The 15922-nt window shown below is 46.0% G+C and overlaps 1 protein-coding gene across 1 annotated transcript in view; it reads left to right on the forward strand.

Moving 5' to 3' along the window:
- LOC119966923 (dynein heavy chain 8, axonemal-like) overlaps positions 1-15922 on the forward strand; it is a 1786259-nt gene that overhangs the window by 1741548 nt on the left and 28789 nt on the right. Inside the window, exon 90 of the mRNA XM_038798881.1 lies at positions 14892-15013. Within this exon, the coding sequence (XP_038654809.1) occupies positions 14892-15013 (122 nt within the window). The remainder of the gene's footprint in view (positions 1-14891; positions 15014-15922) is intronic.

Consider the following 15922-nt stretch of genomic DNA (forward strand, 5'->3'; position numbering starts at 1 on the left):
AGTTCCTTGTGCTTCTGATTTCCGAAGCATTTCCCCATTTAGAAAATAGTCAATTCCTCCCTTTCTCCTTCCAAAGTACATAACCTCACACATTTCCACATTGTATTCCATCTGCCACTTCTTTGCCCACTCTCCTAGCCTGTCCAAGTCCTTCTGCCGCCTGCCTGCTTCCTCAATACCACCTGTCCCTCTACAGATCCCTTGATGGACACCCCTCGGCATCCTAGAGGAATTTTAGGGAGGGTACCCACCAAGGCTACCCACCCTCTCACCATCCCTCGGACTGCAAGCCACCAGGTCTCCATCTCCCGTGACTTGCACCAATTTAAACCAGTGGGACACGTGACTGGGGCGGTGGGGAAGGGGAGAGTGTTGCTAAGTGTGCTTTACACTTTCTTGCTCTGTTTAATCACCTTTGCTCTAGAGTCGCCAGGTATCTTTATGATACCACTACGAGGTTCAAGTTCAAGTGCTGATCAATAACTCAATACACCAGTTAGTCCCCAGGGGTTTTGTGCCCATGTGGGCAGTCCCTGTACCTGGTTCCAATTGATTGGACTAAGTTCTGATCATTTGAATTGATTTCTCCAATACTGGAGCTGTTCCCTGATTGCTGGGCGGTTCCTAAATGTCCGTTGACCTTCCTTTGTCTTGGCTCCTGCTGGCGCCGAAGAGTCTGGTTTGGTCTTGATTACTTCAATGTATCTAATTGTTCCTGGAGATTGCTCATTAATATGTAGATGGCTTTTGGTTTTGGTTCTGTCTGGGTTCTGCAAGTCCTAATACACAGGAAACCTTGTACCTGCTTGTTTTCCTGTCCTTGGCCATTTCCCCCTGCATTCTTAGCGGATCTCCATTTTGGAATCGGGAAGTGGCCAACCCAGGTGGCTACAAGAGGGGGTGGAGCATCTCAGGAGGCAGGTGAATCAAATGTCCTACCCTTAAATTGAGGGCGACACGGTAGCACAGTGGTTCGCACTGTTGCTTCACAGCGGTAGGGACCTGGGTTTGATTCCCGGCTTGGGTCACTGCCTGTGCGGAGTCTGCACGTTCTCCCCGTGTCTGCGTGGGTTTCCTCCGGATGCTCCGGTTTCCTCCCACAGATCAAATATATGTATGTTAGGTGGATTGGCTATGCTAAATTGCACTTCGTGTCCAAAAAGGTTAGGTGAGGTTACTCGGTTATGGGGATAGGGTGAAGCTGAGAGTTTAGCTAAAGTACTCTTTCCAAGGTCCAGTGCAGACTCAATGGGGCTAATGACTTCCTTCTGCACTGTAAATTCTATGATCTATGATTTAAAACAGGTCTGATGAGCTATTTGCATGTTTCTATCTGGTCTGGGCGGGAACCTTGTCGGAGATATAGGAAGCTGATGGGGACTGACGGGATGGACTGAGAGACTTACAAGGGGTTCCGTGACTGGCGTGAACCCGATTTTAGCCTGACGCCAGATTCACTGGGCCATCAGGGTTCCCTTCTCTGGTGTGCAGCCTCGCAGAATCCTGGCCATAATGTAACAATATCACTACCATAATAATCTGACCATCAGGATCTACTTTTAAAAGTATATTTATATAAAACATTATAGTTAACAAAATTATTCCTTTTAAGCACGGTAGCATTGTGGATAGCACAATCGCTTCACAGCTCCAGGGTCCCAGGTTCGATTCCGGCTTGGGTCACTGTCTGTGCAGAGTCTGCACATCCTCCCCGTGTGTGTGGGGGTTTCCTCCGGGTGCTCCGGTTTCCTCCCACAGTCCAAAGATGTGCAGGTTAGGTGGATTGGCCATGATAAATTGCCCTTAGTGTCCAAAATTGCCCTTAGTGTTGGGTGGGGTTACTGGGTTATGGAGTTAGGGTGAAGGTGTTAACCTTGGGTAGGGTGCTCTTTCCAGGAGCCGGTGCAGACTCGATGGGCCGAATGGCCTCCTTCTGCACTGTAAATTCTATGTAAATCTATGTAAATACATCATAGAATCTAAAGCACAGAGACAGGCCCTTTGGCCCAAATTGGTCCAAGCCAACCAAAACGCCAATCTAAACAAACTCCATTTGCCTCGTATCCCTCTAAACCTTTCCTATGCATCCATCTGTCCAAATGCCGTTTAAATGTTGTCAATATCCCTGCCTCAACCATTTCCTCTGGCAGCTCATTCCACATAACTACCACCCTCTGTGTAAAAAAAAAGTTACTCCTCAAGTTCCCATTAATTCTTTCCCCTCTTAACTGAAACATATGCCCTCCAGATTCCCCAAAGCCGGGAAAATGACTGAGTGCATTTACCCCATCCCTCTCTTGATCTTATACACCTCTATAGATCACCCTCAGTCTCCTACGCACCAAAGAAAAAAGTCCTGGCTTGCCCAATCTCTCCCTATAACTCAATCCCTTGAGTCCTGCCAACAACCTTGTAAATCTCTTCTGCGCACTCTCCAATTTAATAACATATTTTCTACAGCAAGGCGACTAAAACAAAACACAAGGTGTGGCCTCAACAACGTCCTGTACAACTGCAACATAACTTCCCAGCCTCTATACTCAGTGCCCTGACTGATGAAGGCAAGCATGCCAAAAGCCTTCTTCACTGTCCTATATACCTGTGACACCACCTTTACTCCACTGTGCACCTGAACTCCAAGGTCCCTATGTTTCACGATACTCTCGAAGATCCTACCATAGGGGTTGGTTTAGCACAGAGGGCTAAACAGCTGGCTTGTAATGCAGAACAATGCCAGCAGTGCGGGTTCAATTCCCGTACCGGCCTCCCCGAACAGGCGCCGGAATGTGGTCACTGGGGGCTTTTCACAGTAACTTCATTGAAGCCTACTTGTGACAATAAACCATCATTAATCACCGTGAAAGTCCGCGTCCTACCTTGATTTGACTTTCCAAAATGCAACACCACACACTTATCTGTATTTTACTCCATTTTCCATGTCTCGGCTCACTTCCCCAGCTGATCAAGATCCTGCTGCAATTTTTGATAACCTTCCTCACTGTCTACAATACCATCTATTTTAGAGTCATCTGCAAACTTACTGATTATGCCTTGTACATTCTCATCCAAATCGTTGTTATAAATTACACACAGCAATGGGCCCAGCACTTACCCCTGAGGCATACCACTAGTCACAATCCTCCAGTCCAACAAGCATCCTTCCACCATTACCCTCAGCTTCCGACCACGAAGTCAATTGTATATCCAATTTCCCAGCTCTCCCTGGATTCCATGTGATCGAACCTTCCAGAGCAGCATACCATGTGGAACTTTATCAAAGGCCTTACTGAAGTCCATATAGACTAAGTCTACCGCCCTGCCCTCATCAACCTTCCTGGCCACTTCATTGAAGAATTTGAACAAATTTATGAGTCATGATCTCCCAAATACAAAGTCGTGCTGACTAGTCCTAATTGAACCCTAGCTTTCCAAATGCCTGGATATCTTATCGCTCAGAATCCTCTCTCATAACTTACCCACCACAGATGTTAGGCTTACTGGTCTAAAATTTCCATGTTTTTCTTTGCAGCCCTTCTCAGGACACAACATTTCCTACCCTCCAGTCTGATGGTACCTCACCCGATGGCTAACGATGATGCAAATATCTCAGCCAGGGCTCCCATATTTTCTTCTCTGGCCTCTAACAGTGTTCTTGGATATACCTGGTCAGGGCCAGGAGATTTATCCACCTTCATATTATTAGGGCAGCACGGTAGCATAGTGGTTAGCATAAATGCTTCACAGCTCCAGGGTCCCAGGTTCGATTCCCGGCTGGGTCACTATCTGTGTGGAGTCTGCACGTCCTCCCCGTGTGTGCGTGGGTTTCCTCCGGGTGCTCCGGTTTCCTCCCACAGTCCAAAGATGTGCGGGTTAGGTGGATTGGCCATGCTAAATTGCCCGTAGTGTCCTAAAAGTAAGGTTAAGGGGGGTGTTGTTGGGTTACGGATATAGTGTGGATACGTGGGTTTGAGTAGGGTGATCATTGCTCGGCACAACATTGAGGGCCGAAGGGCCTGTTCTGTGCTGTACTGTTCTATGTTCTATATATTTTAATACGTCCATCAGCACCTGCTCTACTGCAATGCAAACTGTCTCCAATATATCACCACTAACCTTCATGTCTTTCTCCACGGTAATTACAGAGGAGAAATATTCATTGAGAACCTTGCCCAACTCCTGCGGTTCCACACATATGTGACTACTTTTGTCCTTGAGGGGGTCTAGTTATTCTTCTTCCTTTAATAAACTGAAAGAATCCCTTTGGATTCACCTCAATCCTCTCGGCCAAAGCTACCTCGTGTCCCCTTTTTTGCCCTCCAAATTTCCTTCTTGAGTATACTCCTGTATCCCTACACCTCCAGGGAATCCTTTAATTCCAGCTGCTTGTACCTGAGCCATGCTTCCTTTTTCCAGGCCAAAACCTCAATATGTTTTGTCATTCAGGCTTCTTTACTCCTGTCAGCCTTGTCCTTCACCCTAACTGGAACATACAGACCCTGAACTTTAGCTAATTAGCTAAATAATTCTGAACAGTTATGAAGATTAGCCTCAGGATATAGAACATAGAACATAGAAATGTACAGCAAAGTACAGGCCCTTCGCCCCCGATGTTGTGCTGAACTCGACTGAAACTAAGATCAAATCAACCTACTCCCAATCATTCCAGTGCACTCCATATGCCTATCCAATAACCACTTGAAAGTTCCTAAAGTGTCTACTCAACTACCATAACTGGGCATGGAACGCCCCAACTGCTCTCTGAGTAAAGAACCTACCTCTGACATCCCTCCTATATCTCCCACGCTGAACCTTATAGTTATGCCCCCTTGTAACAGCTACATCCACCAAGGAAAAAGTCACTGAACGTCCACTCTATCTATCCATCTCATCATCTTATACACCTCAATTATGTCACCTCTCATCCTCCTTTGCTCCAATGAGAAAAGCTCTAGCTCCCTCAACCGTTCCTCATAAGAGCTACCCTCCAATCCAGGCAGCATCCTGGTGAATCTCCTTTGCACCCTTTCCAATGCTTCCACATCCTTCCTATAATGAGGTGACAGAATTGCACACAATACTCCAAATGTGGTCTAACCAAGGTCTTGTACAGTTGCAGCATAACCTCACGGCTCTTAAACTCAATCCCCCTGTTAATAAATACTGACACACTATAGGCTTTCTTCACAGCTCTATTAGCACAGGGCTAAATCGCTGGCTTTGAAAGCAGACCAAGCAGGCTAGCAGCACGGTTCTATTCCCGTAAAAGCCTCCCCGAACAGGCGCCGGAATGTGGCGACTAGGGTCTTTTCACAGTAACTTCATTTGAAGTCTACTCGTGACAATAAGCGATTTTCATTTTTCACTTGGGTGGCAACTTTCAGAGATCGATGGACATGAACTCCGAGATCGCTCTGCTCCTCCACATTCTTCAGAACCCTGCCATTAACCCTGTAATCCGCATTCAAATGTGTCCGACCAAAATGTCACCTCACACTTATCAGGGTTAAACTCCATCTGCCACTTTTCAGTCCAGCTCTGCATCCTATCAATGTCTCTTTGCAGCCTACAACAGCCCTGCACATTATCCACTACTCCACCAATCTTGCTGTCATTAGCAAATTTACTAACCCAACCTTCAACTCCATCATCCAAATCATTGATAAAAATCACAAATAGGAGAGGATCCAGCACTGATCCCTGTGGTACACCGCTGGTGACTGGGTTCCAGGATGAAAATTTACCATCTACCACCACCCTCTGTCTTCTATGTGATAGCCAGATTCTGATCCAATCAGCCAAATCTCCCTCTATGCCCTGCCTCCTTACTTTCTGCATGAGCCGACCATGGGGAACCTTTTCAAACGCCTTACTAAAATCCATGTATACAACATCAACTGCTCCACCTTCATCTATGTACTTAGTTCCTCCTCAAAGAATACAATCAAACTTGTGAGGCAAGACTTACCCCTCACAAATCCATGAACACTATCCTCGATTAAGTTGTATCTTTCCAAATGATCATAAATCCTATCCCTCAAGACCATTTCCAATAATTTACCTCTGACCGAAGTGAGACTAACCGGTCTATAATTCCCAGGGTTATACCCTTTCTTGAACAAGGGGACAATATTCGCCTCTCTCCAGTCTTCTGGCACTGCTCCTGTAGACAGTGAGGACATAAAGATCAAAGCCAAAGGTTCTGCAATATCATCCCTCGCCTCCCAAAGAATCCTAGAATATATCCCATCAGGCGTAGGGGACTTATCTATCCTCAGGCTTCTCAAAATTTCTAACACATCTTCCTTCCGAATATCTGTCTACTCCAGCCTACCAGCCTGTATCGCACTATCCCCCTCAACAACATGGCCCCTCTCCTTTGTATGTTTGTATGTGTAAAATTGTGTTCCCTTCTCCATTGGCTCAGGAACTTCGCTCCACACAATATCGCCATTAGCCCTTTAAAAGCATCTTCAAAAGAACAGAAAAGATCAGAGGTGTTCTGTCTTGGACACCAAACTTCAGGAAGGATATGCTTGCCTTTCAGAGATTACAGTTAAGATTCACCAGGGGTTGTTGGAGGAGGGGGTTAGATTATGAAGACAGGTGACACACAATTGTAAAGTGACGTACGGGAGATTAAAGGTCAACTGACTGAGGTATTTAACATGTTAAATGTATTTGATGTAAATACAGAGAAACTTTCATCTGGAATTAAGAACAAGGGGACACAATCTTAAAATGAATGCTAGGCCATTAGGAGGGTAATCAAGAAGCACTTTTATACAGAAATCTGAAACACTGCCCCAAAGGGATAAATTGAGTTGACAAAGCAGACATTCATAGATGCACAAGAAAAGAGACAAGTTGTCAGAGGAAGACAGGAAATTGCTAATTTATTAACATGATGATAACAAAAATGCTGAATGAGAGAATTAAGAACAATAAAACACATTGGCGACATCGAGAGATTCTGGGAGGGATTATCCGTGCAACCCGCGAGGAAGGTCCTGCTGGTGTGAACAGCTGGAAAATTCCAGCCACAGGGAATAGTTAAGGTAGTTCATTTATTCCCAACAAGGGAACAGGAAACCTTGGACTGGGTGTTGTGCAATGAGAAAGGATGAGTTGGCAAACTAGAGTGAGAGAACCCTTGGGAATGAGTGACCACAATATGATAGAATTCTTTATCAAGGTGGATAGTGAGGTAGTTGAATCTGAGACCAGGGTCCTGAGCTTCAATAAAGGTAACTATGATGGTATGAGGCATGAGTTGGCTGTGGTGGACTGGGCAACATTACTGAATGGAAGGACAGCGGACAGGCAATGGCAGGCATTCGAGGAATGAATAGGTGAACTCCAAAAGTTGTTTATTCCTATTTAGTATGAGAGTAGAAAGGGAACCCTGGTTTACAAGGGAAATTAGAGATATAGGGTGGGATTCTCCAGCCAGCGACCCTGGAATTGCGAAACGCAACCGAGTGGAGAATTGCGCATCGGTTGAAATTTGAGGACCGTGCCGGACACCCAATGAAATGCATGCTCTGGCGGCTTGATCGCCGTGTGAATGCGTTCAGGCTGCGCACCCCACTGACTGCCTACTGTATCCCGCATATGTGCATAGTGCCACCGGATGCATGGCTGCCCTCCTACCCCCTCAAGACAGACGACACCACCGGCCATCCGAGGGCCACTGGGTGGTGACAACCATGTTTAACCTGGGGGGTAGGGCTGCTGCCCTTCCTCATCCATCGCTGCCCACTTGCCATCCTGGCGGGGACTGCATTTGGGTGGTTGTTGGAGTTGGGGGAGGGTGTGGCTCAGAGGGGTGCTGGGGAAGAGGGGTGGTAAATCACACGGAATGCCCTGACAAGATTTGGCAGCTTCTTCCTTCACTGCTGCCCAGTCCTCGCAGTGGGACCCACGGTGCTCATGGCCTCTGTCACCTGTGCCCAGGCCCAGTTAACATCCACGGGTGGCAGCCTCCTTCCCGGTCAAGAGAACAGGGTGGCCCGCCTCGCCTCCACGGCATCCAGCAGTGTCTCAAGCTTTGAGTCGGAATAGCTTGGGGCAGCTCTTCATGAGCTGTGTTCTATGCCATCTTATTGGCTGGAATGAGAGTATGTGGGAACTAAATGCATTATCTCACATTTGCAGATGGTAAAAAGTTGGGTGAGAGGGTGAGCTGTGAGGATGATGCAGAGATGCTTCAGCGGGATTTGGACAGGCTGAGTGAGTGGGCATATGCATGGCAATTGCAATATAATGTGGATAATTGTGAGGTTATCCGCTTCAATAACAAAAATAGGAAGGCAGATTATTATTTGAATGGGTGTAAATTGAGAGAAGTGGATCAGCGAGACTTTGATGTCCTCATACATCAGTCACTGAAAGCAAGTGTGCAGGTACAGAAGGTAGTAAAGAAGGCAAATGGTATGTTAGCCTTCATAACGAGAGGATTTATGTAGAGAAATAGGGATGTTTTACTGCAATTGTACAGGGTATTGGTGAGGCCACACGTGGAGTAATGTGTGCCGTTTTGGTGTCCTCATCTGAGGAGGGATGATCTTGCTATGGAGGGAGTGCAGCGAAGGATTACCAGGCTGATTCCTGGGATGGCAGGACAATCATATGAGGAGAGATTAAGCCGATTTAGATTACATTCTTTGGAGTTTTGGAAGAGTGAGGGGGATCTCATAGAAAATGTTTGTATTCGAACAGGGGCAGGATTCTCTAATCCCGTGGCAGAGTGTCCACGCCGTCGTAAACGCCGGCGTGTTTTACAACGGCGTGAACGGGCCAACCCCACGACTAATTCTGGCCCCTACGGGGGGCAGCACAGCACTTGAGCGGCTCTACGGAGAATCGCGTTCCGGCATGATCCTCGGGCTGAGAGAATCCTGCCCAGGATTAGAATCAGGGTAAAGTCAGAAAGAATGTTCCCGGTGGTGAGGGAGTCCAGAATTCGGGGTCATAGTTTGAGGATAAGGACTTTTAGGACTGAGGTGAGAAGAAATTTCTTCCCCAGAGAGTGGTGAATCTGTGCAATTCGCTACCACAGAAAGTAGTTGAGGCCATCACGTGTAATTTCAAGAAGGAATTGGGCTAAAGGGATCATAGATACATAGAAGATAGACCCTTCGAGCCTGCTCCGCCATTCATCACGATCATGGCTGATCATCCAACTCAATCGCCTAATCCTGCTTTCTCCCCATAACCCTTCCCCAAGTGCTATACACAGGGGTTGGTTTAGCACAGGGCCAAAGAGCTGGCTTTTAAAGCAGACCAAGGCAGGCCAGTAGCACAGTTCAATTCCTGTACCAGCCTTCCCGAACAGGCGCCGGAATGTGGCGACTAAGGGCTTTTCACAGTAACTTCATTTGAAGCCTACTTATGACAATAAGCGATTTTCATTTTCATTTTTTCATTTCATATCTAGCAGCCAATAGAATCATACAATTTACAGTGCAGAAGGAGGCCATTCAGCCCATCGAGTCTGCACCGGTCTTTGGAAAGAGCACCCCACTTAAGCCCGTGCCTCCACTCTATCCCAGTAACCCCAACCAACCTTTTTGGAGACTCAGGGCAATTTAGCATGGCCAATCCACCTACCCTGCACATCTTTGGACCGTAGTGGGAGGAAACCAGAGCACTGGGAGGAAACCGACGGAGACACAGAGAGAACGTGCAGATTCCACACAGACAGTGAACCAAGCCGGGAATCGAACCTGGGACCCTGGAGCTGTGAAGCAACACTGCTAACTACTGTGCTACCATGCCGCTGCTCCATTATCTCTGTCCCTCTCTCTACACAACTGATGACTGACATGCAGAGGATTTTTAGCATTTTATGTTTTCAATGCATTTCATTTGAACTTGTTGATCTATCTACTTTAAAAGATGCGAAACCATTTAATATTTCCTCTCTCCCATGTTTATAGTATTAATCAAGGGATATGGGGAGAAGGCTGGATCAGGGTATTGAACAATGAATGGCAGAGCAGGCTTGAAGGGCCGAATGGCTCCTCCTGCTTCTATTTTTTATGTATGTTTCTCTGTATTTAGGGCTGAGCTTTTCTTAGGCCTGTTTTCTCTCCTTTGACCTTACATTGACTGTTTGCAATAATCCTTTAGAAGTTTCTTTTGCCAGAATTGATGAAACCCTTTTGTTTTTATTTTATGGCTATTATATTTGAAACGTAAACTTACACTATTTTGCCTCGTCTATTTATAATCTTCCAATTGTATATGTTCCCTTTTGAAATACAACTGTCCACTTCAAATCAATATAAGGACATCTTCCTTGGTGAGACACAAATCTCTGTGACCATTATGTCTGCAATGTCTGGTTTGGCACTTGTTCTCATCATCTCAAGCTGGTAGCTTCTATGCACAGGCTGGAGAAGCATCCATGGCTTTGCTCGCATCACTCTCTCTGGTAAGCTTCTCATGTCCAGAGCTCTGTCCTTCCAGTGGAGAATGTTGTTCCTTACCACCAGTGGACCCAAAATCTGTGACTCATGCTCCCATAGCCAGCTGCTGCCTTTTTTTAAAAATTGAGTACCCAATTAATTTTTTTCAATTAAGGGGCAATTTAGCGTGACCAATCCACCTATTCTGCACATCTTTGGGTTGAGGGGTGAAACCTACGCAAACACGGGGAGAATGTGCAAACTCCACACGGACCGTGACCCAGGGCTGGGATTCGAACCCGGGTCCTCAGCATCGTAGGCAACAATGCTAACCACTGATTAACCAAGTTAGCTTACCACCCCCCTTCTTTTGTGCAAGCAGATACAAAGGCTGGGATTTTCCAGCCCTGCCTGCCTGCAGGATTTCTGGTCCCAGCAAAGTCAACCGATTTTTGTCTGGCTTGTAGCATTTTATAAGACCATAAGACATAGGAGTGGAAGTAAGGCCATTCGGCCCATCGAGTCCACTCCGCCATTCAATCATGGCTGATGGGCATTTCAACTCCACCTCCCAGCATTCTCCCCATAGCCCTTAATTCCTCGCGACATCAAGAATTTATCTATCTCTGCCTTGAAGCCATTTAGCGTCCCGGCCTCCACTGCACTCTGCGGCAATGAATTCCACAGGCCCACCACTCTCTGGCTGAAGAAATGTCTCCGCATTTCTGTTTTGAATTTACCCCCTCTAATTCTAAGGCTGTGCCCACGGGTCCTCGACTCCTCGCCTAACGGAAACAGTTTCCTTGCGTCCATCCTTTCTAAGCCATGTATTATCTTGTAAGTTTCTATTAGATCTCCCCTTAACCTTCTGAACTCCAATGAATACAATCCCAGGAACGCCAGCCGTTCCTCATATGCTAGACCCGCCATTCCAGGGATCATCCGTGTGAATCTCCGCTGGACACGCTCCAGTGCCAGTATGTCCTTCCTGAGATGTGGGGCCCAAAACTGGACACAGTACTCCAAATGGGGCCTAACCAGAGCCTTATAAAGGCTCAGTAGCACATCGCTGCTTTTATATTCCAACCCTCTTGAGATAAATGACAACATAGCATTCGCTTTCTTAATCACGGATTCAACCTGCATGTTTACCTTTAGGGAATCCTCGACTAGCACTCCCAGATCCCTTTGTACTTTGGCATTATGAATTTTCTCACCGTTTAGAAAGTAGTCTATGCTTGGATTCTTTTTTCCAAAGTGCAAGACCTCACATTTTCTCACGTTGAAATGCATCAGCCATTTCCTGCACCACTCTCCCAAACTGTCTAGATCCTTCTGCAGCCTCCCCACTTCCTCAGCACTACCTGCCTGACCACCTAACTTCGTATCATCAGCAAACTTCGCTAGAATGCCCCCAGTCCCTTCATCCAGATCATTAATATATATGGTGAACAGCTGCGGCCCCAACACTGAACCCTGTGGGACACCGCTGGTCACCGGCTGCCATTCCGAAAAAGAACCTTTTATCCCAACTCTCTGCCTTCTGTCAGACAGCCAATCCTCAACCCATGCCAGTAGCTCACCTCGAACACCATGGGCCCTCACCTTACTCAGCAGCCTCCTGTGTGGCACCTTATCAAAGGCCTTTTGGAAATCCAGATAGACCACATCCACTGGGTTTCCCTGGTCTAACCTACTTGTCACCTCCTCAAAGAATTCTAACAGGTTCGTCAGGCACGACCTCCCCTTACTAAATCCATGTTGACTTGTTCTAATCCGACCCTGCTCTTCCAAGAAATTAGAAATCTCATCCTTAACGATCGATTCTAGAATTTTACCAACAACCGAGGTTAGGCTAATTGTCCTATAATTTTCCATCTTTTGTCTTGATCCTTTCTTGAACAAGGGGGTTACAACAGCGATCTTCCAATCGTCCGGGACTTTCCCTGACTCCAGTGATTTTTGAAAGATCTCAACCAACGCTTCCGCTATTTCTTCAGCCACCTCCCTCAGAACTCTAGGATGTAGCCCATCGGGGCCAGGAGATTTGTCAATTTTAAGACCTTTTAGCTTTTTAACACCATCTCTTTTGTAATGGCAACCATACTCAACTCAGCCCCCTGACCCTTTATAATTTTTGGGATATTACTAACGTCTTCCACTATGAAGACAGACGCAAAGTACTTATTAAGTTCTCCAGCCATTTCCTCGTCTCCCATCACTAGCCTTCCAGAATCAGTTTGAATTGGCCCAATGTCTACTTTGGCCTGACGTTTGTTTCTTATGTATTGAAAGAAACTTTTACTATCATTTCTTATATTACTGGCTAGCCTGCCTTCATATTTGATCCTCTCCTTCCTTATTTGTCTCTTTGTTAACCTCTGTTTGTTTTTGTAGCCTTCCCAATCTTCTGATTTCCCGGTGCTTTTGGCCACTTTATAGGATCTCTCTTTTTCTTTGATACATTTCCTGACCTCCTTTGTCAGCCATGGCTGTCTAATCCCTCCCTGGATAATCTTTCTTTTCTTGGGGATGAACCTCTGTACAGTGTCCTCAATTATGCATACAAACTCCTGCCATTTTTGCTCTACTGTCTTCCCTGCTAGGGTCTGCTTCCAGTTGATTTTCACCAGTTCCTCTCTCATGCCCTCGTAATTACCTTTATTTAACTGTAACACCATTACATCCGATTTTGCCTTCTCTCTTTCAAACTGCAGACTGAACTCAACCATATTATGATCGCTGCTTCCTAAGTGTTCCCTTACTTTAAGATCTTTAATAAAGTCTGGTTCATTACATAGCACTAGGTCCAGAATAGCCTGCTCCCTTGTGGGCTCCATGACAAGCTGTTCCAAAAAGCCATCTTGTAAGCATTCCATGAATTCCTTTTCTTTGGATCCACTGGCTACATTATTTACCCAATCCACCTGCATATTGAAGTCCCCCATGATCACTGTGACCTTGCCTTTCTGACATGCCTTTTCTATTTCCCGGTACATGTTGCGCCCCTGGTCCTGACCACTGTTAGGCGGTCTGTACATAACTCCCATTATGGTTTTTTTGCCTTTGTGGTTCCTCAATTCTACCCACACAGACTCCACATCATCCGACCCTATGTCGTTTAGTGCCATAGATTTAATTTTGTTCTTAACTAACAAGGCAACCCCACCCCCTCGGCCCACCTCCCTGTCTTTTCGATAGGTTGTATATCCTTGGATGTTTAACTGCCAGTCCTGAACCCCCTGCAGCCATGTCTCTGTGATGCCTACCACATCATAATCATTCACGATGATCTGTGCCATTAGTTCATCTACTTTGTTACAAATGCTACGAGCATTCAGGTAAAGTGCCTTAATGTTAACTTTCTTATCAGTACAGATATTGGAAGTCCTAAGATGTCCAAAGTTATCCTTCCTTTTTGTTGCATTCCTAGTCTGCCTCGAGCTTAAATCCACCTGCCTACATGTTATCCTCCTGCGTATCTTGCCATTTAACTCCCTGCTCCCTGTCGCTTTCACTTTCCCTTCCCCCCAACTCAGAAGTTTAAAGTCCTACTGACCACCCTATTTATCCTCTTCGCTAGAACACTGGTTCCAGATCGGTTCAGGTGGAGACCGTCCCAACGGTACAGATCCCCCCGGTTCCAAAACTGATGCCAATGTCCCATGAAGTGGAATCCCTCTTTCCCACACCAATCCCTTAGCCACGTGTTTACTTCCCTAATTTTCCTATCCCTATGCCAATTGGCACGTGGCTCGGGCAGTAATCCAGAGATTTATGGCTCCGCTCCTGCTGCGACGGGGCTGGAAGATGAGAACCATGCCTATGTATCCTGCCTGGTGCCCAGAGGAACCCTCACTTCCAGGCAAAGTACATTCAAGCTCATCCTATTATTTATTCTAGTCAATTAGAGCTGGAGTCTGTAAATATAAAAGTCGCAAAGAAAACTGACTGGGGAATTCAGGAGAAACTGTTCTTCCCTAAGTGGAGTTAGAATGCGGAACATACTGCCACAAAATGCAGTTGAGATGGTATATTCAGAGGAAAATAGATACGTACATTTGAGAAAAAGGCCTAGAAGGATATGTTAATGGGGTTAAATGAAGAGAGGTGGTGGAGGCTCATTCTAAATTTACACAAGTGCAGAGACCAGTTGGGCTGAATGGCCTTTTCCTGTGCTATAAATAAAACTGTAATACTCTGTAAATTAGAATTCACACACTGATCAGAATTTTCCAGTCATTGCAATTCCCATTTCCTCTGGCAGCATATCCCTGTCAGTGGTGTTTCCCAGCGGTGTGGGGTGGTTCCAATGGGAAATTCCATTGACAAGCGGCTGGAAGATAGAATCCCGCCAGCGGCAAACGGCGTGTCTCCGAGAAACACACGGCTGCTGAACCGGAGAATCTGTAACAATAGGAATTATATTTATTAAATTGCATAGAAAATAAATGAAATAAACTCTGTTCATTTTGTACACAGGATTCCTAACTGCCATGAGACAGGAAGTAACACGTGCCCATAGAGGCTGGGCGCTGGACAGTGTCACCCTACACAACGAAGTAACAAAACTGATGAAAGAGGAGATCAAAGTACCACCCGCAGTATGTATGCAACAATTTATACTCTTCAGTTACTTCCATGGCCAGAAACCTCAGTTCAGACTCCAGGGAGAGACGGGTTTCCAGCTTCATCGGTTTGCAAGTATCAAAAGGGGCTGTTTAGCACAGGGCTAAATCGCTGGCTTTGAAAGCAGACCAAGCAGGCCAGCAGCACGGTTCGATTCCCGTAACAGCCTCCCTGAACAGGCGCCGGAATGTGGCGACTAGGGGCTTTTCACAGTAACTTCATTTGAAGCCTACTCGTGACAATAAGCGATTTTCATTTCATATCAAATGTCTTCAACCTCCTGTTGTCCTTATTTCTTTCTTTCAAGAGATGTGGGTGTCACTGGCTGGGCCAGCATTTCTTGCCCATCCCTAATCGCCCTTGAACTGAATGACTTGCTGGAGATTTTAAAGGGAAGTTAAGAGATTGAAACATTGGAGATGGACTACTGTTGATGTTGTCCAGGTCTGGTAGTAAAGAGATCGGGAGTCCCATGTAGGCCACACCAGATGGATTTTTACAACAATCAATAATAGCGTCATGGTCACCATCACTGAGAGTGGCTTTATATTTATTAACTATTTTTAAATTCCACTAACTGCCCTGATGGGATTTGAACCGATGTCCTCAGAGCATTCCTCTGGCCCTCTGGATTGCTGGTCCAGTGACATTGCCACTCTGCCACCATCTCCTCTATACTGCTGCTCAGACAGCGGTTTTTCCATTACCAGCAAGTTTAAAATGCCATGGTCCAGACGCCAAATTGTTAGTCAGATCCATTTAGTAACATGAACATTTTGTTTAAAGGAGACAAAGTTTGAGATTCAAGACACTTGCTCAGTGAAGAAAACCACAAGATTCCACAGGTTTTTAACAAACTAAAATAAACTTTACTACACAAGATC

The sequence above is a fragment of the Scyliorhinus canicula genome, chromosome 6, assembly GCF_902713615.1.
Source record: "Scyliorhinus canicula chromosome 6, sScyCan1.1, whole genome shotgun sequence".
NCBI lineage: Eukaryota > Metazoa > Chordata > Chondrichthyes > Carcharhiniformes > Scyliorhinidae > Scyliorhinus > Scyliorhinus canicula.